Source organism: Cyprinus carpio, chromosome B17, assembly GCF_018340385.1.
Source record: "Cyprinus carpio isolate SPL01 chromosome B17, ASM1834038v1, whole genome shotgun sequence".
NCBI lineage: Eukaryota > Metazoa > Chordata > Actinopteri > Cypriniformes > Cyprinidae > Cyprinus > Cyprinus carpio.
Genome location: NC_056613.1, coordinates 4536685 through 4560797, shown reverse-complemented (window position 1 = coordinate 4560797; position 24113 = coordinate 4536685). Strand labels below are relative to the sequence as shown.

Sequence of the window (24113 nt, the reverse complement as noted above, 5' to 3'; positions counted from 1 at the left end):
CCACAAGGTCCTCTGTCTCTTTCTCCTTCTCTTTGTCTTGGCAGGATGAGCTGGCGAGGGAGAGCTCTGAGAGGTTTGTGGAGAGGAGCGATGCTGCAGTCTCTAAAGTGGTGCAGCAGGGCCAGGGGAGCAGGAGCGGACGTGTGGCTGGTCCGAGAGGGGGAGGAAGAGGAAGAGGGGGGGGCGAAACCTCTGCGGCAGACAAGAAAACCTCTCTGAGAAGCTCAGTTAAAGCACAAGCAGAAAACACACTGGCACACAGCAAACAACCCGCTCTGTCCGTCAGAACCAGACCTGAAGGGAAGCGAGAGTCGGTGAGCTGGATTCTGTCAGTGTTATCTAATGTAGTGCCATATGTGTTCACAGTAACCAGACTCCTCTGGTGATCTGTTGCAATACCTAATGAGCTGCCTACCTAGACATCATATTCCTGACTCTTCCAGGTAGGAGGCTGAGAAATACCTCATTTCAGTCAAATTCGAAGAGGGCCGTTCACACAGAACATGTTTTTGCTTTTAAAAAAAGGTAGACACCACACAGTAGTATCCAGTTATGGTGCTGATAGAAAAGATGGAAGGGTCTCGAGATATATATATTTTTTTTTTGTAAAAGATGAATGTTTTAACTCGACAACGTATCTTTAACTCTTTCCCCGCCATTGAGGAGTTATCTCATCATTTAGAAGACAACGCTTCTCTGCCATTGATGAGTTTTTACAGCTTTTCGTGTTTTCACTGTTATACACTTGGGGCGCTATTACACATCTTCTGAACGAGTACAAAACCTCCCGAACAAAAACACATGTGAACAGGACGGAAAAACTCACAATCTCTTATGTAAACAGATGCATGTGATAAATAATGTGATCATCAGCAATAGACAGCATATAAATGAAAACTGCATAATGTTATGGAGTAAAATGTTGATCCAGTAAGTGGTATATGGCTGTGCAAGCTTTTCAGGTGTTGATGGAAGCGATTTACTGGATTTATGCTTTGATAAATGTACTGAATATTATCCAGATTTTCTCACCTTTTTGCTCAAAATCATACATTTTTATTAAACCTACTGTACCTATATTTTAGTGTTGATAAAAAAAAGAAAAATTAAAATCTATAATAAAAAATAAAAATTTTTTTTTTTTTTTTTTTTTTTTTTTATTAAAGTAGAGGCTTTGATCTTTATTTTGGTGTATTGCATATTCAAATATCCATACAGCAAAATATACTGTTGGCCATCAAAAATTGTGTGAAAATCATCAAAATCGCTGGCGGTGGCTGGCAACTTTTTAAAAAAATGCTGGTGGGGAAAGAGTTAAAAATATTGCTCATGAGGGTTTTAGGGTGTTTATGGAAAGTTAGAAAGAAAAAAACTATACAAAATATATTTTTAGGGAACAATATTGATTGGAAAAAATTAAATTGAAACTTTTTCTTTTGGTTTATGCATATCTCTCTAATAATAGATAGAAAAATTTATTTAGAAATATATGGTGTGTGTGTGTGTGTGTGTGTGTGTGTGTGTGTGTGTGTGTGTGTGTGTGAGACATAGATAGATAGATAGATAGATAGATAGATAGATAGATAGATAGATAGATAGATAGATAGATAGATAGATAGATAGATAGATAGATAGATAGATAGATAGATAGATAGATAGATAGATAGATAGATAGCATTATAACAGCCAAACCAAAAATATCAGAAATAAACCAGATTGTCAAACTCACTTCTTAGATTTAAACATGTTTCTTATTAAACCTAATTCTGAATTTTTGAATGCCTTTCAGTTTTACAACACTCAGCCTCAGCCAGTATTTACTGATTTCAAAAAAAAAAAAAAAAAAATTAAATAAATAAATAAAATCAGAATAGGAATATATGATTCTGTGAAATCAACATGTTTTGGGGTTTTTGGCATTAAAACGTTTGAAAAGCCAGGCTTATTGTACGAGGGTTCATTGTGGTTTGGATGCTGCCTATGTAAGCAGTAGATTATGATTATATGACACTAGAGCTTTATAATTGGCTATTTGGCTGTGGTCCAAATCATCTGTCTGTTCTATTGAAACTGATAATGAACTGTAGGATCTGCTAACCTGTTTGTTTGCAGTGTTTATTCCTGTATGTGTTGTTTACTTAGCAGCGTGACCTGACAAGCTCACAACACTCCCAAAATGGCCCATCTGGATGTAAACACTGTAGCTCAATACTTCTCTGTGTCTCAGTGGCATTTTCTCTAAATGAGCCGCTTTGAGCACCCATATGTTGCCCCGACACTAATTTGCTAAAAATAAAGAGCGCGAAGATGAGACGCAGGCCTGTCTTATCTGTGTTTGGCACAAGCCTGGTCCTGTTAATGGCCGTCCACGTTGCCCGGTGTCTGTGTGGACGATTCTTAACCTAGCAACACATCCAGTGGTTATCTGCAGGTTGCTATGTGTGGAGGCCGTTCAGGCATTTAATTGCTACTATCGGTAAAGGTGCAGTCAATCCAGACAATAGAGCACACAGTTACAAAAGCTTGAGCGTTGAGATGCTCTGGGGTTGCCATGAGTTTTAAATGAAAAATTGGCGATGTCTCACTTTACATAAGCAGTGTTATCATTTTCTACTTTTTAAACACATTACGATCAGTATGTCAGTCCTTATATATCTATATATTTAGTATATTGTGTCATGTTTGCTGTAGATATGAGTGTTTGTTTTTGTATACGTATACATATCAGTGTATAAAAGTATAATGGTTACCATAGAAATGAGTGTATTATAGTATTAGTTTATTATATTCACCATATATATAAGTGCATGTTTATAGCAGATCATAGTTTACCAAAGAAATACTTCTATTCAGCAAGGAGACAGTATGTTGAGCAAAAAGGAAAGACATTTTTAATGTTACAAAACATTTCTAGTTCAAATAAATGCTGTTCCTTTGAACTTTCTATTCAAGTAAAATTAAATGATGAAAATAAAATAATCACGTATCTTGGTTTAAAAAAATATTGGTAAAACCTGCTTAAAATTCAGCGTAATAATTAAAATGTTAAAGTATAGTCAAATAGAAAACAGTTATTTTAAATTGTAATAAAATTTGACAAATGAATGCAGCTTTGGTGAACGTACGTGGCTTACCATAGTTCACCATGTTTACTATAGATATGAGTGTACTGTATCATAGTATAAAGTGCCATGTTTACCATGCAAATAAGAGTTTCACAGTATGCAATGCAATGTTTGCTATTATAAAACGTGTCACACACTTTGTTGATCTAGTGTATATTATTCTTGCAGGCTCAGCCGGTTGTGCTAAAATCTCAGGATGATGAGGAGTATCTGGCGAGGCTGTATGGAAAAGCCCTTTATGATGGTCATCGACGAACGCTTAAAAAAAGCCCTTACCTTCGATTCAACTCCCCCACGCTGAAATCCAAACCGCAACGACCAAAAGTAGTAGAGGCTGTCAAAGGTAAGGTGAAGGTCTTCAAGTAGAAATTGCCATCCTCCAATGATCTTTTACGATTTGTTATATTATATGGCTTTATTTTTTAATGGGGACATTTGGTTGGCCGTACTGCCTAGTAACTTCCAAAATAGTCTTGAAAAAGAATCATGATCACTCCTAATTTTGTCTTTTCTGTCCAAGTTCTTGAATGTCATCGGCCCTCCCTTTTCATTCTCTCATATAGGGGTGAAGATGAAGTCATCTAAAACCCAAACTAGCCAGTTTGTGGATGTTGTTCCTGCGCCGCAGTCTTCAGTCTCTGAGCCCCATTTCCTGTTCAGCCCCAGTGATCCTGCTCAACAGCAGCAGCCTGGCTCTCCATTGCGAGGTTACCTCATTCCCATGGCCATACCTTTAGGTAAGCATGCGTAGAAATCATTCACTGCTAGGCCTGTGTGATTTAGGAAGGGTGATTTAAAATGCAAGTTTGCTGTGTTTGTAAAACCACACAATCTGACCAACATTTTGTGATTATATGTCAATATGTCTATGTACTACTACTGCTACTACTACCAATAATAATAATAATAACTATTATTATTGTTGTTGTTGTTATTATTATTATGTAAAATAGAAACATTTTTAAGAAAAAAAAGCCAATAATATTTTATTTTACATTACAACTGTAAACTTTCAATTCTAATATTAACGGTTGTCATAATGTCTTTATTTCAAATGTTAAATCTTTGAACATTTATTTTGACAAAAAAAAATAAAAAACACAGGAAGCCATTAAAGCCTCTCTTTTGTTGGTAAGCGTTACTCGTTACAAGTTTGGGAACATGGTGCATGTTGTGTCATAAAGCTCATATTATTTATTTCATTAAATCAAAGTCTTTGTCATTTGATAAACGCACTAAGCCTTATTGCAATTTTGGTTTTATTTCAAATAATCGTGCAAGTCCGTTAAGACAGCGTTTTTGATGATAACGGGAGTTTTGTTGTGTTTGTAATCTTGTGAGTGAAATGATTTGAGACAAAATTTGCATCAAGATTTTTTTATGATGCCTAAACACTAGCTCCGCACGTCACTGTGATTTGAGATGCATTCCTGTCTTTTGATTGCAACAAATACACACAGAACCCATGACGCAGTGTTTGCTGTTCGGTGTCCCTTAAACCTCTGAACATTCTGAAACAAAGACGTCCGATGCGGCATGAATGGTTGCGACAGCCTCCACATGCTGCAGTCATAAAGAGTCTCTCCTCCGGCTGGCTCTGAGCACACGGCAGCATTAAAGAATGGACTTAATTGGACAGACATTTCAGGGGTGTGAGTTTAGCTCTTAATTACGGCTGCCTCTCCACTCGTTAAAAAGCCTTCCTATGCCGCTCTCGTTTAATCACTTCTCTGTCAGGGACATTAATGCCTTTCTATTACGCTCTCATTTTCCCACTTCCAATCACTGCGAGCTTCGTCTCAGGTCCGACCTTGTGCGGTTGGAGGTAATTCTGTTTATTAGCCCGAACAGCCATATGTATGAAAACACCGTCATGCTTTACGAGGGCACTTTTTAGGGCAGTAATTGCAAATAGCCAATTGAAAACATTTTGAAAGCGTTCATATTATGAGTTGATTAGTTTCTTTTATCCCGCCCACCCCCCACCCCACTTCCTTTTGAGGATTACGACCTCCTGGCGCCGAAATGATCCATTAGTTTGGTAACAGCTGAATTGCTGTTGTTATTTTCTGCAATGGACTATAGAGGTTATTAAAGGTATTGCGCAAAAAATGGCAATGACAAAGCACCTTTGCTCCACTAAAGCTGTTTACAGTATTCAAATGTTTCCAAAATTGTGGCTCAGGGTATTGAGAATGAAACTAACTGGCGGAAAATGGCCTAGTAATGTTTGAAATGGCAGGTGGGCTTTTTGTGGGCGGTTGCCGGTATGCTGGACTGACCTCTGATCTGAGCCATGCTAGAGTGAACAAAGACTCGCTAATCACATCTGCAATGCAGTGGCCCTGATCGCCGTCATAGACACTGAACTCCCTTCATGCTTATATTGAAGTTCCTTTCACTGCTAGATGCATTATTTCGAATTTCGTAAGGAATAACTGCAACTACACAATGCTAATGTAGCTAAAATGTTAGCATTAAACATTAGCTCTTTTTTTTGTAACACTGATGTTAATGCATGTGTCTGAAACAGGCAACTATTGCAGAAATATTCCTGTGACGAGAAGTGTGGGCTCTTAAAGCTTGTTCACACCAAGGACAATAACTATAAAGATAACAATAAAAATATAGTGGTAAAAATTGTTCTCAGTATTAAAAAATAGCAGAATCTACTGCACAGGGGCATTTAAAGCAGAGGATTATTTGCTACTTTTCCAAAACGTGCTTACATGTTTACATTTAACATATCCTCTTCAGGTGACATACTCTAAGGAAACTTTATGAAAAACCAGATTAAAGTGATGACTTTTATACGAGAAGGATTTTTTTTTTTTTACATTTATAACAAGTTTTCTAAATAGGTTCAAGAAAAGGGTAGTATTTATAATTAAGCGTAGCTTTCTTGCAGCATTACCTCGACATATTTACATAAGCTGAATTCAACAGAATTAGCAAAACATTTTTAATAATTATAATAACAGTAATAATAATTTCAGAACATCAGAGAAAACCATGTTTATGTTCGGAAGACATAAAACCACACATGCATGATCAAATCATTAAAATGTGACTGGATGAAAACTCTCACACTGACTGTCTGGCCATCCTTATTATTGAGCGATGCTGGTTTAATCTGGTCTTCTCAGCAGGGATGTTGTTTTTTTTATCTAAATTTAAAGTGCAAAGTAAGTTAAACACGTTAGTCTACACTTCAGAGCATCACCATCTCATTCCCAAAACCACGTCTATCTCAGACCCATCTAACTTTCATCTAACGAAAAATGAAGGATCTCCTGATAACTGCTTTAATACCCCACCTCGACTAAAAGCACATCTTTCACCAGTCGAGGCGAATCCCAAGGCATCTTAATCTTCCACCAGTGTCATCCTCATGGCTGTCCTATTTCCCGTCACACCGAATGTGTGAATGAAACCCAAGCGGAAAGTTCCAGACTCTCATTAAAAACTTCCCAGCCACTTCTGTATTTGTATCTGTGAAGGAGAGAGTCCAGACCGGCCCAGCCTGGATTGGATTGACTCGCCAAGACTCAGACTGGGTCTCTGGAGGGCTGTAGATTAGAGCTGGCCTAATTTCCCTCTCTTCCGTGACTCTCTGCGGGCGGCAGTGGGAATTGCGGAACACCCCATGGGAATGGTGAGAGAGCCTTTCATCTGCTGCAGATGTTCAGTGCGGCTCATCCACAGACGGCCCCCGAGTCTCAAGTACACGCGAACGACAGCAGGCGAGCTCTCCACAAATCTGCTTACCAAGTTCTGCACTCAGAGAGTAGAAAGTGGCAGCCGAATCAACACAGCAGCGATCAAGGGAAGTCCGAGTTTATACAGTTTACAGCAGCATTCCCATTTTCAGTCAAACTCAGGAGCTTTTATGATACTTTTCCTTTCTTTAAATAATAACAGGGTTGTTCTATCTCTATTTATCCATCTGTTTACCATTGTATATGTCTGTCCGTCCATCCATCCATCATCATCATTCTATCCTTCCATTCATCAGTCCATCCATCCATTGGTCTATCTAGCTACCATTCTATCTATCATTATATCGATCTCTTTTCATCTGTCTTTCTGTGTCCATCCATCTATCCATCTATCCATCTATCTATCCATCTATCCATCTATATATCTATTTATCTATGTCTGTCTGTCTGTCTATCTATCTGTCTATCTATCTATCTATCTGTCTGTCTGTCTGTCTGTCTAATTAGTTAATGTTAATTCCTTGCGTTCAAATTTGAGATGCTTGGTGGCTCATGCTCACCACAGCTTGCTGTCTCTGAGGTGAATTCCTGTACTTTATTGATTGTAGACGAAATTGCTCTGGTGGTATCCCCAGTGGTGAAGACGTGACTTCATTTGTTGCCTTAAATTGCATGTGGTTGCAGAAGTGGGGCGTGTGCGCACATATTTATGTGCATTTATTTCGTTTTAATCATCTCGTCATTGCTCTCTCCATCTTCTTTCCCAGGTCTCCTGCTGCAGTGTCCTCGGGTCCAGTAAAGTCAGTGATTTACATGTTCTTGGACGCATTCCCAAGCATTTTGGGGCTGGGAATTCTGTCCCTTCATTTGGGTCTTTGTTTTCTTTGTACGCCTTGTGGCTTCTCTGGTTTGCGAATAGCCCGTAATAGCATCTCTTACTGTCCATCATTGTGCTAATCAGTCCGATCTAGTTTCGCATTTCAGATCGCACACTCTCTTGAGGTTCTAGAATACAAACACCTCCTTTCAAGCTTTCCTTCAGCAGAACCCACATGTTTGCTATCAGAAGTATTTTTGCATTCCAGATGAGTCAGTGCTTCTTGCTCCTGAGCCACTGTTTGGTTGCCCTTCAGCCAAATTATGGAAATCGTAAAGCTTATGCTTCCCCTGCTTTGCATGGAAGGCTGGGAAAAACAGATTGCGGCGCTCGCAGCAGATTTATGCTAATGCCAGCCTCCTCGTTCGCCGTTAATGTGCCGAAGCCAGACTCACGTCTCTATGTAATGGGGCATGTGCATCTATAACCTGCCTTCCGGCAAACGAGGATGACACAAACCCACGCTAACGCACTCTGGCTGAACCCGTTTCTCTCGCGGTCCCTTTGCAGAACAGATGCCAATCATGTTGGCTTCTCACTCGGCCAGATGTGTGCAAATGTGTTTTGGGCTGACACGGCAGTTTAAAGTACTGTGGATGTCCTTTGCAATCACTCTGCGGTGTGTTGAGAGATGGAGTAATGAGTAGGTGTGTGTGTGTGGGCTCCATCTGCAGGAGTGCGTCTGTCTTTAATATCCCTCTTGCGTGAGTATTGGGGTCGCGTTGTGCCCTTGCCTGTAAACAGCATGTTGATGTTATCTGCGCTGTAACAGGGCGATGGATGTGCAGACTTTAGGGGTTTGGCAGACGAGCGTTCTGTGTATTCCTAGTGCACTCACGCATCCTGTGGAAAGAGGGGGATGGAGATTTTGTTTAACCTCGCCTCTAGTTGTTCTGGTAATGTTTCACTCTGCAGACATGTTCACGTATTCCCAGTGCCTGAATAAAAAGGTGACTTTTTTCCTTTTTTTGAGTGTGTAGGTAAGTAAATAAGCCATCATTTAGTAAACCATTTTATCCAAAGCACAAAATGGTACTGCACAAGAGCACTTGAGGCAATGCAGATTTAATGTTGGTACTTTCTGAAATACATTTCATAAAGCAATGTAAATGCATGTTTTAAGAGAATCTATAACTGAGTGTTTACAATTCCAGATCAACCACTATTCCATGTGTCTCTGTAGCTAAGCCCAGAGTGAATGATCAGGCCCCAATATATAATAATACTTAATTTAATTTTTAAACAAAAAGAAAATGCAGTTTAATTTTATTTAACTTAAAGCTGCAGTCCATAACTTTTTTTGGTTACGCTTATCCAAAATCAGTTTTTGGGCAAGTACATAACCAGCCAGTGTTCAAAACTATCTCGTTATCTTAGCCCGATTCACAATGGTAAGCTTGTAATAATGTTTTCTAATTTGAGTGGTACTGGTAGGTTTTTGCGGGAAAGACTAGCTTGCCGCCGTTCGTCATAGCGTCATTACATTATTACATCATGTCTGTAAAAAATGAAGGAGTTCTGGCTTGTAGACTATATCGCACCTGAGGATGCCGCAGGTGGCAGATCATTAATAGCCTTTTTTTCTCAGTTGGTCAGAAAGTGGCAGACTTGTAACTTGTTCAGGTGACAATATTCGGTTAAAATTCTTATTTGAGTGATTCCTCTAAGACGTAGATTCTGCGATTCCTAAGTACAGTATCCACACCATTGCGGTGACTGACAGCCGCACATACATCTCAAAACATTAGAATCATAAGCGCTGAGGAGCCATGCCGATGCACAACCCACATAAAGAAGATAATTCACAAATAACTGCAATTGCAGGTTTCAGACATAGATGGCGATAAAGAGGCAGAACTTATGGACTGCAGCTTAAATAAATGAACAATAAACAAATATATTTTTAAATAAATAATACATTTTTAAAGGTTTAGACTATTTAGAATATTGTAAAGATTTAAGGCCTGTTCACAACAAGGATGATAACTGTAACAATTACTATAAAGTATTAATTATTATTCTAATTCTGTCAGAATAGGGAACTCTACATCACAGCTATAATGATTGGTAGTGTGTAACAGACTGGTATTGTGTGTTGGTGTGGACGCTAATATAATTATCATTATTGTCCTCTTTATAGTTATTGTTTGTGGTGTGAATAGGCTGTTCAAATGGGAGTTCTCTACTATACAGTAGTTCAGTCTTTTCAATACTGTAATGTGCAAGACCGCTTCAAGCAATGCAAATTCAATTTCACATGTCATTACTTTCTGAAACACAGTTCATAATGCAACACAAATGTGGGTTGCTATAGAACCTATAACCTTTCAGTTACAATCCAGATTATTAACCACTTCTCCATGTGTCTCTCTAGGTAAGCCCAGAGTGGACAGCCAGGCCCCGGTACCTTCACGGGTCATCATTAGCGACAAACCAGCAACCGTAATAACCTCCTTCCCTCCCATCACTGTTCCTGATCCCAAACCTGCTCCTGCTATTCGGAAACCCAACACCATTTTACTTGAGGTCCAGTCAAAACCAAAGAAACGGACCCCACAGCTCCAAATACAGGCAAGAGCTTTTACATTTTTATCTCTTTTACAATTAAAAGTGTTTAGACAGAAGTAATGGCATTGTGTGATAACCAGTTATTATGATCATTTCTTCCTTTTTAATGTGATTTTGTTTCCCAACAAGCCATGATGGTCAGTTTTTGTTTGGTATTACACTACTAAAAGTTTGGACTGAGAAAACAAGTAATACTTTTATTTAACAAAATTCTAAATACGACATAAGTTTACAAAAGATTTTCCCTTCAAATAAATGCTGTTCTTTTGAACTTTCCATTCATCAAAGAATCTTGTATCACGGAAAATGTATCACTGTTTCCACAAAAATATTAAGCAGCAAAACTTTTTCAACATTGATATTAATAAAAAAAATGTTTCTTGAGCAGAAAAAGAGCATAGAATGATTTCTGAAGGATCATGTGACACTGAAGACTGGAGTACTGATGCTGAAAATTCAGCTTTTCTATCAAAGGAACAAATGACATTTTCAAATATATAAAAATAGAAAAGCGTTTTTTTTTTTTGTTTTTTTTTTAGCTTTTTCCATCAAATAAACATAACCTTGCTGAACATAAGAGATTTCTTTCAATTTTTTTTTTTTTTTTAAATCTCACCAACCACAGACTGTAGAATGGCAGCGTATGTTTGTTGCATCATGCTGAATAGCTTCGCCCACAGTGAAATGTCATTAGTCCAAAAATCCCAAATATGTTTTCTTCGAATATAATTTGATTTTGTCAGTCAGATTTTGTCACTTCATACCATTTCGCTTTTTTCTGGAACATAAAAAAAAGACTTTGCAAACTTGCATCACACATTGTAAAATGTCACTTTCCTTCTGCAGTCTGAATGGCTTTTGTTCCATATGCTGTTTTTATTCAAATGGATTTGTGTTTTGTTTGCAGGTCCAGCCTGGTGTGAATATTGAGAGTGGTCTGTGCAGCCGGCCGGCTTCCTCTACGCCGTTGATTCCAGCCGAAACCATCCTTCCTCCACCTTCAACCCATGTAAGACCCAAATCACAAAGAACACTAAGTAGACCCTTATTATTTGAAAATGAAAAGGTTTCATTGGCCTTTATAGCACTTCTCCATATTTCAGTCTCTAATATGTCTGCAGGCTTTCAGATTTATCATACACCCAAGACATAAGTCATCTAACATGTACATTTGCTTGTGTGTGTGTTCATACACCAGCTGGTCTTGGCTCCGTTCTGAGAATGGATGGATATTATGCCATTAGATTTTGGCTGTGCTCCAGCATGCTGTACTGCTATACGGGTCGGTTTTGTTCCAGGTTTGCATTTCTCATCGGACTGCCATTGATTTTTGCCAAGCCGTGCATGCTTGTGTGCTCGTGCTCTCGGAACCTGCCCGAGCGGATGAAGATGGATGAGGTGTGTGTGTTTGCGTGTGTGTATGGAGCTGAATGTATAATGTTTCAGGGGGGATTTTGCCGCCAGCATTTTCTGCTCTTACTCCTCCAATCCCGACCTCAGCCATTCACATCTGGTTGCTAAGCAACAGATGCAGCTCCGTTGCTTTTCTGTGGGTTCGTTAGCAGATTCTGAGCAAGCGTCTGGGAGGACAAAGCCTCTCTGTGGTCTGCCTGCTGCTGTTAGCTTTAAAGTAATCATTACAGCTCTCTGGAAATAAGCGAAGAGACGCATCTTCTACATTCATGCTAGAATCTGTGGAGTTCATTTGTGGATGCGTTTCCTCTTTTGATTGTGCACTGAAGTTGAGTTCGCAATTAATCACATTCTCAGAAAATTTAAGGAACACTTTAAAGCTTTTGACTGTTTAGAATATTATGAAGATGTGTCCTGTATAATAGTGTACTCTGCTATAGTTCAATATTAATAATCAAAAATATATTCAGTTTAAAATATAAATAAACACATATTAAAATGTATTTTTATTTAAAGTACATTTTTATAAAAGTAAATATATATATATATATATATATATATATATATATTATAAAATAAGATTTTTTTAAGACACACATTTTAACATTATTTATATAAAAAAATATACATATTAAAAAAAATAATAAACATTCATAAAATAAAAAAAAAAAATATTTATATATAAATATATATATATTAAAATTTTTAATGAATTTTCATATTAGTAAAAAGTAGATGCATTTTTAAAATAGATTTAAAAAAATAAATAATGCATTTTTACTGTATTAGACTATTTAGAATATTGTAATAATTTAAAGATTTAATTTAACATTGTTTACTACTATAGTTATATCTTTTCTAAATATTTACTAATACTTATATATTAGATATATAAAAATAGATATATATTTTTGAAAAAAAATAATTTTAAAATGAAAATAATTTATGTAAAATACTTTTGTATAAGTATGTGATATTAATATATACATTAAAAAAGTATATTTTAAAATACATTTTACTGAGGTAGAATAGTAAAGTGAGGTGTCTGTGTGTGTGAGAGAGAGAGCGAGAGAGAGAGAGAGAGATTTACTTCACATTAAAACACGTTTAAAGCTGAAATACAAACACACAATCGTGTACATCAGTTTTAATTAATAAATATTAGCATCAAAAAATAAAATACAGATATCTAACAAACATTATCATTATTAATTATTAATAATAAAGATTAGCATTAAAACATTAAATACAGATAGCTTACAAACAGGTGCAAATGCATATGTCTTTCTCTCAGATCCTGTCCCTGATGCAGCTCGGCAGAGGTGTTCTGGTCTGCCAGCTCAGCATGGCTGCGTGCAGCACTCTGTCTGTGTCCAGTTAATGCCCATGACTCATCGGACTGGCAGACCCCAGATTCTACACACACACACACACACACACACACACACAAAAAGACACAGGCAAGGACAGACACACAAACCCAAAGATCCTACGACACACTTTGAATCATACGCTTCACTCCCACCAGGCCTGAGGTCTGTCAAACTCAAAAATGAAATATGACTAAGAAGTCTCACACAATGCTTGCACTTAAAACATATGATATCTCTGTCCTCTGAGACTTGACTTTTCCCGTGCATTGCGGTCACCACTGGCTCATACTGGTTCAAATCCCAGTGTTCTTTGAGAAAATATTGTTATAGATTGATTTTTGTAGACCTAAAGGAATAATTCACCAAAAAAATGAGAAATCTGTCTGCATTTAATCACCCTCATGTCCTTCCGAACCTATAGGACTTTCTTTCATCTGTGGGACACAAAAAGCGAATAAGAACAGGGACTGTCAAGGACCCAGAAGGCACCATGAAACTATCATAAAAGTGGATACAGTATTCCAAGCCCTGTGAAGTCATATGATAAGATCAGTCCATATCTATACGATTCACAAATGAATCAGACCAGTTTTGTGAACTGATTCCTTTTGTCTTGAATCCTTCCTTTTATGTTCCACAGTAGAATGAAAGTCATCCGGGTTTGGAACAACATGAGGGTAAGTAAATGATGACAGAAAGATTATACAGAGGAACTGTTCCTGTAATTTGCAATTCAGTTGCAAAACAACCAATTGCTCTTTTCATTTCCCGCTCTTTTCAGTGTTTGAACATGCAAGTGTGTGATTGTGTAAATGTATGAGCAGAATAGTAAGTAATATTGTGTTTCTGTAGCTCACTGCAGCACATTTGCTGCAGTCTCGTTTGTTTCCGCAGCTCTGATGCAGCTCCGATCCCCAGACACACACACACAACATGCAATATAAGTAAGGAGTAATGTCACAAAAAAAAAAAAAAAAACGACAGCAATCCCAAAATAACCCAGAACTGAGTTACCAGGAAAGGAGAGATGTCTTGTTTCCTCCCAAAGGGGTTTATTTTGTGATAATGACTGACTGACTGTACATTATCCCACCTGTTACACAGCTACTTACCAAACAAATGGATATTAAATATTGATTTAAGTCTAAATTATTTTATTTCCTGTCCTGAGCAGAAAGAGACTGTAGGGATGAGAGCTATTAAACTAGCACAGCTACATTTCTAAGTTAGGGGTGATTCAGATTTTTTTGTTTCTGTGAGAAGTTTCTTATGCTCACCAAGGTTGTATTTATTTGATCAACAATATAGTAAAAACAGTAATATTGTGAAATATGATGACAAATTTTTATTTGATTTGATTTTTTAATAGAATTTATTCCTTAGATGCAAAGCTGAATATTCAGCATCATTACTCCAGTCTTCAATGTCACATGATCCTTCAGAAATCATCCTGATATGTCAATTTGCTGCTCAAGAAACGTTTCTTATTATTATCATCAATATTGAAAACAGTTTTGCTGCTGAATGTTTTTGTGGCATGCCTGATACAGTTTTTTTCTCCCAGAATTCTCTGTTTATTAAAAAGTTCAAAAGAACAGCATTTATTTGAAATATATATTTGTTCTGTGACAATGTAAAATAATTTACTGTCACTTTTGATGCATCTTTGGTGAATACAAGTAGCAATTTCTTTTAAAAAAATGATCTGACCCTATACTTTTGAACATCAGTATAAGACGACAGTCAGGTATAAAGTTCGGCTTTCATTAATATACAGATAATTAACTGCAGAATGCTGTGATTGACCGTTCCCAGGCAAATATCTATTTCTTCATTGACTCTCCAAAATAAAACACAATAAATAATTCTACTCTATAAATGATATTGGTGACAAAAGAGCTTTAAAATGGTGTATAACGCTGTCTGTCTCTCGTACTCTCATTCACATGAGCAGACCAGCTCTCTCCGTTACCATGGAGACATGGCTTAGCTGCATGAGACAAAGACCTGGAAAACTGATGCGTGATTTTCTCTCTCTCTCTCTCACACACACACACACACACACACACACCTCTTAAACAGTTACAGTTTGTGTTCTTGCACTGAATGAGTCATTGAATCTTTGTAAGGATGCCGTGTAAGGACACCCTTGAATCTCACTTGTAAGATCAGAGGATATGACATCGGTTGATGAGACAGCGTTTTATTGTGTGTGTGTGTGTGTGTGTGTGTGTGTGTGTGTGTGTGTGTGTGTGTGTGTGTGTGTGTGTGTGTGTGTGTGTGTGTGTGTGTGTGTGTGTGCGTGTGATCAGCATCACGTCTGCGACCACTGCCATTTGAGGATTCCTTTAAGCTATTTCAGGACATGAAGGTTTTTTTTTTAACAATAATTCATGTTCTGTCAACATTTTCTTACCCTCATGTCAATCCAAACCTGTATGGCTCTCTTTCTTCAGTGGAGCACAAAAGAAGATGTTTTGAAGAATGTTCATGCTCCTCTTTTTCGTTCAAATGAAAGAAAGCCTGCTGAGATCCATGGCTGTCAAGCTCCAAAAGAACACCATACTGGCATCATAAAAGTAATCCTTATGACTTGTGCACTATATTTAGAGTCTTCAGAGGTCACAGACTGTAATTCTTCCGTCATTCTTCAGAATGTCTCATGGAATGACATGAGGGTGAAAAAACGATGGCAGAATTTTCATTTTTGATTGAACTATATTTCAGTTTTATCGCAACTTTAAAGGAAATGAATGACAAATCTTTTCTTAAGCATTGTGGCATAAAACTGAGTGAAACGGATTCTTAAAAAAATTTAGATCACATTTTGACAAGGTTCTTAGCAGACTGAATGATTTGGAGGAGTCCAGAATACTTCTATTATTTCACCGGTCGACATTTCGATTAAACATTGCAATCTATTACATGCTTTCAGAAAGCAGATAGGTTGAATTTCCATTTCATAACGACTTTAAATCCACACTACCCTACTTTATGGTCAAGTATCATCTTTTGTTTCACCCTGTCATCATTATCCTTATTAACTCATGCACTTACAACTTTCTAATCTCCCCAGCCGTTGATGAATTTTGTAATTTCTAGACACCGTATTGCTTCCTGACCTCTGTCTCCGTATCATTGCCTCCCAGGCCGCCGAGGAACCGCATGCTGGTGAAGATCAGGAGGAAAATATCTTTCCCGGAACCAGTTTCTTGTCCGTAGCCGACATCAGCCAGGTACATTCAATTAAAAGCACATTTCAACCCACACACTCACTCCAGCTCGTCACGTAAAGGTCATTTCACAACCTGAGGGTATCAGCCCCGATCCACTGTTTCCTACTTCATTCCCATTTGCATTTTGACCCAGCTACAAATGCCCATTCTCCACATCTCCTCCTACACAGAAATATTGGCCATCAATGGCTCAGCACTCCAGTAATGAGATTTTCTGAGCCAAAGGGTGAAGGAGAATATCGTTTTCTGTAATTAACGAAGACCAGAGAATGGATGAGAGTTTAAAATATCATTCACGGGTTGGGGAAAAATCTAATTACAATATACACGGCTAAATTGGCCTTTCAGTGAATTGATATGGAAGGGGTGTGGTGCCGTATTGCTGATAATAGTCTTTGTTCTGTTCAGGAATTCTGCTCACATCACAGCTCGCTCAAGCATACAGACAGAGACATAAGCCCCTTATATTTACCGCTAACAAGAAGCACAGGACGCCCGGCGTATTGGGCATTAGGCCGATTCTGCTGCTCGGTCGTACAAGGGCAAGGCGTCAGTTAGCACCAAAATAGCATAGCAGTCATTAGGCGGGAGGTGGAGGCAGGCAAATCTGTGCTGTTCTCACAGGCTTTTGTGGAAGGTACTGTGAAAAATAGTGTTTATAATGAGAATAAAAAATCATGCTCCAAATCACATGAGCTGTTCCACAGTGACCCCTTTTGGCCTGAGAGGGAGCGTCATCCACAGATGAAGCTCGGTTTGAGCTGATCTTCCGTGAACAGAGGTTTGCGTAGGAAGGAATTAATTTTGCATCAATGAACTGAGGGTGTTAATTGTTCTTAGATGTTTGGAATTAGAATTTGAGTGGTTGGATTTTGAAAGGTTTGCCTTATGTTTGCTCGATGAAAGCATCTATATTATGTGCATTTATGCTTTTTGTTCGTTCAATACTTTGGCAAATTGGAGGATCTATGGCAGTGGTTCAGCACCTTTTTGACTAATGAATATTGTCCAAGACAGTTAAAATGATATTGTTTTTGATGTTTTGTTGTTGTTGTTGTAGTTGTTGTTTTTTTTTACCAAAACTATATATCAAAATAATAAAATATAATAATTGCTAGTAGTGGCAATATATTAAAATAATAAAATACTTTAAATATAAATAATTAAATTTAAAATAATTATAGAATTTACTGAATGAATACTGAATGTTTTCCAGGGTTCACAGTCTTTATAAGTAATGGATTTTACTAATCAATAAATTTTACTAACAGTTTTTAATTTCTCAATAAAATTAGACACAATTTATATTCAGTATATTTTACATTACTTTTTATCATTTTATTAATTTATTTTCCATGGCTAAAAATCACACTTTTTAAAATTTATCCTATATCTAGGTTTCACAAGGCCATGGGAACTAAAATGACAAGTGTTGAGGGAACAAATTAAAATAAGAAATATTTTACTTCTTGATTTTCTTGATTTGTCATTTTACATTTTATGATCTGTTTTAACTCATTTTAAAGCAATTTTTTTTCATATTTTAAATAATTTGAAGTCATCTTGCAGCCCGCTGGTTGGGAACCACTGCTCTATGCGCATCCCTTATTACTACTGTAAGTGCTCACAATTAAAGTTAGAGATTTGAACGAACCCATTTAGTAGCATTAAGTATTGAACCTTGTCTTGCACCATTTGTGCTACGTATAATGCATCTTGTTAAAGTGATTTTTACCTGGTGGATGACAAGAAGTGTGAAAAAGTCCCGCTGACTTGCATTGAAGGATGGAAAGGAGCAATATCTAGAGACCAGAAACATCATAGAGACAAGAGAGCTTTTCATGAGCAAACATTACTCACATTTTCTTCATATTATGTAAAAATCTAGTGTCTTCTGTCTGTTGGCAGTAGTGTGACTATAAAAAGTCCTTCTGACTCTTTTTATTTTGACTCTCTAATTGTTCTAAATGGCAATTAAGAGCGGAGTTATGAGTCCAAAAAGACAAACATTTTCCAAACACCAAGAGCAATAAAAATTCAAGCGCGTTGCACAGCAGTTGTATATAATTAAGCAGTTTTTCGAGGACTGGCATGTATTCGGCCCACTTGAAGTTTTCCCAACGACCAAATAAAGGCCACAGCTACTTAAGTCCAGACCTCGGTGAACAAGCTCTCTCTCTCTCGCTCTTGGACTCCAGGCACGGATCCTTGCCAGCTCCTAAAATGTCATTCCTCTAAGTCTCCAGTGCCTCAGCTTTGGCTCAGTCAGTTCTGATGGAGCCATAAACTTCAAACGGGCTCAGCGCCCGACTGGCAGAATGCATTTCTCTCTCTCTTTCCTCTGGCGGCCGGCCACTGGAAATGAGCTAATCGCTCCTTACACAGACCTCCCTGAGTCCGGGCCAAAGGAATCTGAACATTATCCAAACCAATGACTGAAATGTTGAAAGCTGGCTCGCGGATCCAGCGATGGAATTATACAAGACAAACGTCCCCCTTTCTCTCCAGCCTCCCTTTCTGTTAAGACTGTAATGACCGCTGTGAAATTGCACACAGACTAACATATGTTTGCCATTACAGCACAGTACACGGTGTGCGCTTTTATTTGCTGTCATTTGCTTGAAAATTCAATGTCTGATCCAGTAAGCTATGTGTAACAGATTGTCAGGAAGTCTCTTAGAAAGCCATATGTTGGAGTATGTACCATAAAACTGCTGAGACTCCAGTTCTCTCAATGCTGTGTTAAATTCAGGAAACACACGGCGGACTTCCAGACTCTCCTATAGAGCTCAACGGGCTGCCGTCTCCTCCAGCTGCTCTGTATCACGGCCCGGCCTTTCCTCCACAGCCTTCCCATTCCACGCCTCTGACCGAGCCCATCCTGAGCACCATCCAGCAGAGAGAAACCCTGGAGAACAGGCTGGTGGATTGGTGAGACTCCATTATCTCTGCAAATATCATCTGCTGCACAGTTATTATGACCACAAATGTGTCATGGTTTACACAAAAATATAACTGTTCTCAACATTAATGATAATAAGAAATGTTTCTCAAGCCCCAAATCAGCACATTGATTTCTGAAAGATCATGTGACTCTGAAGACTGGAGTAATGATGCTGAAAATTCAGCTTTGCATCACAGGAATAAATTACATTTTAAAATATATTAAAACAGAAAACAGTTCTATTAAATTGTAAGAATATTTTACGATATTACCGTTTACTGTATTTGATCAAATAAATGCAGCCTTGCTGGGAATGAGACTTCTTTCAAAAACATTTTTAAAAATCTCAATGGTAGTGACCATACAAAGAACAAAACTAAATATATATATATATATATATATATATATATATATATATATATATATATATATACACACACACACATACACACTGATTAATTTATTTATATATTTATTATGCAATCCTGAAGCTTATGCAGTAGAGCATGGTGCTAGCAACGCCAAGGTCATGGGTTCGATTCCCAAGGAATGCAAGAATTGATAACGTACATATCTTGAATGCAATGTTAGTCGTTCTGGATAGAAGCGTCTGCCAACTGCATAAATGCAAATGAATATATATATATATTACCATCATCATAGCATAATGCCACTATAGCACTGTGTTGTCATTTGTCTCACAGGGTAGAGCAACAGATGATGGCCAGAGTGATCACTGGAATGTTCCCCGTCCAGATTGATCCAGCCAGCCAATCAGAGCCAGAGAATAGTGTGACATCAGACATAGGTGAGAATGTGTTATTTGTAATGTTTATGATTGTGACTTTAGGTTTTATTTTAAATTTCGAAAGCTCCCAGTTTAATAGCAATGAAGTTTGTCTGTCTGTTGTTCAACCATCATGCATCTTCACCAATTTAACAATGTGTCTGGTCAAATCAACAACACCATCAATAGCGCATGACATAAACCAGCCAGAAAAGTCGAGCTGCACCAGGTTCCAGTCTATAAGCTCATAATTTTGATTCATAGCGTCTACGAATGCAAGCAGCACATTTGTCAAGTGTCTCAGCACGCAGCAAGATTGTATTTCCTCATTAAAATGCGATTGCTTGTGCTCAGCCCCTCTACTCCTCCTCCGCTCTATCCTTCCGTCTCCGTCGCGTCACTTCTGCTCAGTCGGCGCAGAGGTCCTGCCTCATTAATTCTCACTTTTGTTTAATAGAAAGATCAATGATGTATCAAATTTGCAGAGGAGGCTCGCGGCAAACTGTAGTCAGCATATTTCCAGACTGACTGGACTCTTCCTCCTGTAGAGGAACTGTATATGTGTTTGAACGCAGAAAAAAAGGAAATGAGGGCCCTGCCAAGAATGTCAGTTCTGTATATTAGCTTTTTAATAGCGCTGCTCCAAAATGCTTATGGGTGCAAGATTTCAAAATAGGCTGGATGAGAGGTAAAGCGAGTCTCAAATTGGTTATTTGAAATTACTTTGCTGGCAAACTCAACTTGCCAGAAGGGCTTCATGGGAAATTTCTGAATATTGTGGGAATGCCAGATTTTCAGACATTAAGTGTATGCATTGTTATTATTATTTGGATGCACATTAGGATTTTTTTTTTAGCTTTTTTAAATGGATGTGAAATTAGATTTTTTTTTTTTTTTGACTGTCTTTATAAATAAAATGTGGTAAAAAAATAATTATTTAGTCAGCATTTAGAGCCAAAAAGTTATGTGTTAGAAACTCATGTTAGCTCCATACTCCTTCATCAGCCCTGTCAGTGGATAGCAAGTAATAAAAATATGAATTTTAATAAATATATATTTTTTTAATTATAAAATAAATTTCTGCTTTTGCATTTTTTTTAGTAAATATAAGCTCATTTTTTTTAGTAAATATAAATGTAAAATAAGCGTTTGTTAAATGTGAACAGTTGACCATTTGCTAAGCTCCGCCCCCTTTGGTTCCCATAGGGGAATAAATCTAAATTGGAATGGTTAATATTTCTGACTTGGAATGAATTGTAGATTCTGTATTCTGTAGATTCTTGTAGATCTTTTTTATAATTATAATTTATTTAGTATTTTTAAAAATAGCATCATTAATGTGAAAATGATTAGATGGCAACAGTTGCTGAGTTAGTATTTGTCAGTTCATTTTGATGAATTTGTTATGTGCCTTTTTAATTTAAATTTTTATTTCAAAAATGTGTTTGTTTCTATGTTAGTATTTTTCAGGTATATTGTGTTATATGCTTTTGTGGTTTTTAGTAGTTTATATATATATATATATATATATATATATATATATATATATATGTTTTAAGTATATGGTAACATAAGTATATGTTTTGCTTTAATGCAACACCTTTTTTTTTTTACAATAACAACACTGTTGCTAGGATTGGTCAGTAAACTTAATAAGGTGGAGCTTAGAAAAGAGTCCATTCTGTTTGTGTCTTTTTGCTGTCATTAAATTGCATCAGCCATCCTGTTCTTTAGATATCAGCATTGAAAAACTGGCTTTCGCTGACCACTGCTATGTACAGTACTTTTAACTGTAGCCTTGTTAACAAAAGATGCCGAACCATGTCCCATGTACACCAGATAATCCTCCGCTCTGTGTGTGTTTGTGTGACAGTGGAGGCCGCAGGTGGCGGTGGGCTTCAGTTGTTTGTGGACACAGGGGTACCAGTGGACTCTGAGCTCATAAGACAGTGTGTAAATGAAGTGCTGGCTGAAACCGTTGCAGTAATGCTGGGACAGAGAGAGACACAGAGTGAACCCGCTGCCCCTGTCCAAACACAGGGTGCTCAGGTGGTACTAGCATCCAAACACACTCTCATTCATCCAGGATGACCTTTAATACCATAAATGTGGTAATATTGTTGTAATATTGCAGAAGGCGACCGAGGTACCAACACCGGCACCCACTCCTGAGCCCAGTTCCAAAGACCCGCCGTCTCCTGTCAGAACCCCTGATCTCTCCGAGCATCTTTCTACAGCTCTGTCTCCCAAAGAAAAGCGTAAGGGATCTGCTTCACCAGGTCTGACAGTGATTTTTATCAACATACCAAATTACTCCCCATCTATTTGTAAAAGTGTAAACACAGTTGTTCACACATCAGTTGTGCCTTTGTTTCAGGTCCAGATAGTATTCCTGTGGGCACACCGACTACCACTCCAATCCCGTCTCCCACCAGGGTGGCCACACCCTCTCCTCCTCCAGCCAATCAGAGCCCAGATTCAGCCAGCCTCCAGAATCACCCATGGGGACAAACAGAGCTCCCCCTGGAGGAGGAACAACCACACAGCGAGAGGCAGGAACAGCCGTCAGCACCAGTGTACGTCTAAATATTGTTGCTTCATTCACTTGATTATCGTTAGTCTTGCAGGAAATATTCAGGCAAGTGTAAGAAAACATGCACTAATATTCATTTTATTTGTGTAGAAGAGCAAGGGCTGGTATTAAAAGCTATGGTTCAAACATTGGTAGAATCGTGTTTGAGGTGTCAGTAGAGAAACTGTTTATTTATTTACCTATGCGCTATTGGCAGTAGAAAATAAGTAGCTTTTGTACTTCTAGTTTTTTTGTTATTTATTGTAGAATTTTGTGAGGCTTCACTGAGGATGTGATATATATAGACCCGCAGTGCCACCTGCTGTTAACAACAGTAAATGTATGACTGAGTCTAGAAACATGGAACAAAATATGTCCCGTTTTTAAAATGAAATAATTCCACTTTCTTCAGACAATTCTTAATGTTTCATATAGAATAAAATACATATTGAACCTAAAGAAAGCAAAAATATAATTATATTTAATTTTTTAGAGACATTTTACTTCTATAATCTGACAAACAAAAGGTTTAATTTAAACATGGGATAAAAGCTGTGTCCCTACTTTTTATAGCTGAATTAAAACATTTAAAAAAAATGGTAATATCAAAGCTAGTCTTCATCCTACGGGTCCTATTTCCATATTTCACCTGCCTTGGGTTCAACAAGATCACACAGACTGATTCATTCATTCATTCATTCATTCATTCAATCAGTCTGATTTATTTTATTATGACAGTTTAATAGATCGAGCATAGCATTAGTTTAAAAACCACCTATCATCTCAATTTACTAAATTTGTTAATATTTAAATAAATATTTAACAATATTTTTGTGACTCCTCTTGAGAACTAGGAAGCAGTTGTAATTCAGTGTTTCATTTTTATATTCTTTCTCTGACCTTAGAAATAAAAGTTGTTGCTGCTATAGCACCTTTACCACTTTTATATGTAAATGACAGTGTAGACCTGGAGGAATATGTGCTCAGCGTATCCCTCACTAACACCCTCCATCTCTCTCACACGCAGTGTCATGTCAGTAGCCCAAGAGGACGATGAGGAAGAATCAGTCACCCATCCATCTTCACCTCTCCCATCCAAACCCACAACTCTCCCACCTCCTCTACCTCCTGTGAGCCAGGAACCTCCTCCTGCCGCCACCCCTGAATCCTCTTCCTCCTCCTCCTCAGAGGAGAGCAGCTCTAGCTCCAGTGTGACTGTCACAGAGACGGAGACGGCAGCCAGACACATCTCAGAGGGAGAGCTGCTGCTCACTCACGGCCAGATGGCGGCAGTCAGAGGTACACGATCGGTCCAACACACACTCACAGCCAGACTGATCAAAACCACACTGGCTGTATAAGTAGCTGCCTTGTAAGGACAAAATGGACATTTACAGATAAATGAGCATCTCACAAACCCACAAAGAGAGCAGAGATGTATTGTAATACAGTATATAAGATTTTTCTCTTATGCTCACATGCACAACATTTAAAAAAAA

The 24113-nt window shown here is 37.7% G+C and overlaps 1 protein-coding gene across 5 annotated transcripts in view; it reads left to right on the top strand.

The window, feature by feature from the left end:
• The window catches only part of kiaa0586 (KIAA0586 ortholog), a 108647-nt gene that overhangs the window by 52556 nt on the left and 31978 nt on the right, over nt 1–24113 (top strand). For 2 of the 5 annotated variants that reach the window (XM_042743270.1, XM_042743264.1), the window contains 12 exons: nt 45–314; nt 3294–3468; nt 3689–3862; nt 10096–10292; nt 11197–11298; nt 16225–16311; nt 19064–19242; nt 19960–20063; nt 21916–22094; nt 22177–22321; nt 22420–22618; nt 23642–23913. In XM_042743270.1, the coding sequence (XP_042599204.1) occupies nt 45–314; nt 3294–3468; nt 3689–3862; nt 10096–10292; nt 11197–11298; nt 16225–16311; nt 19064–19242; nt 19960–20063; nt 21916–22094; nt 22177–22321; nt 22420–22618; nt 23642–23913 (2083 nt within the window). The remainder of the gene's footprint in view (nt 1–44; nt 315–3293; nt 3469–3688; nt 3863–10095; nt 10293–11196; nt 11299–16224; nt 16312–19063; nt 19243–19959; nt 20064–21915; nt 22095–22176; nt 22322–22419; nt 22619–23641; nt 23914–24113) is intronic. The other 3 variants (XM_042743269.1, XM_042743265.1, XM_042743266.1) reach the window with 3 other exon arrangements.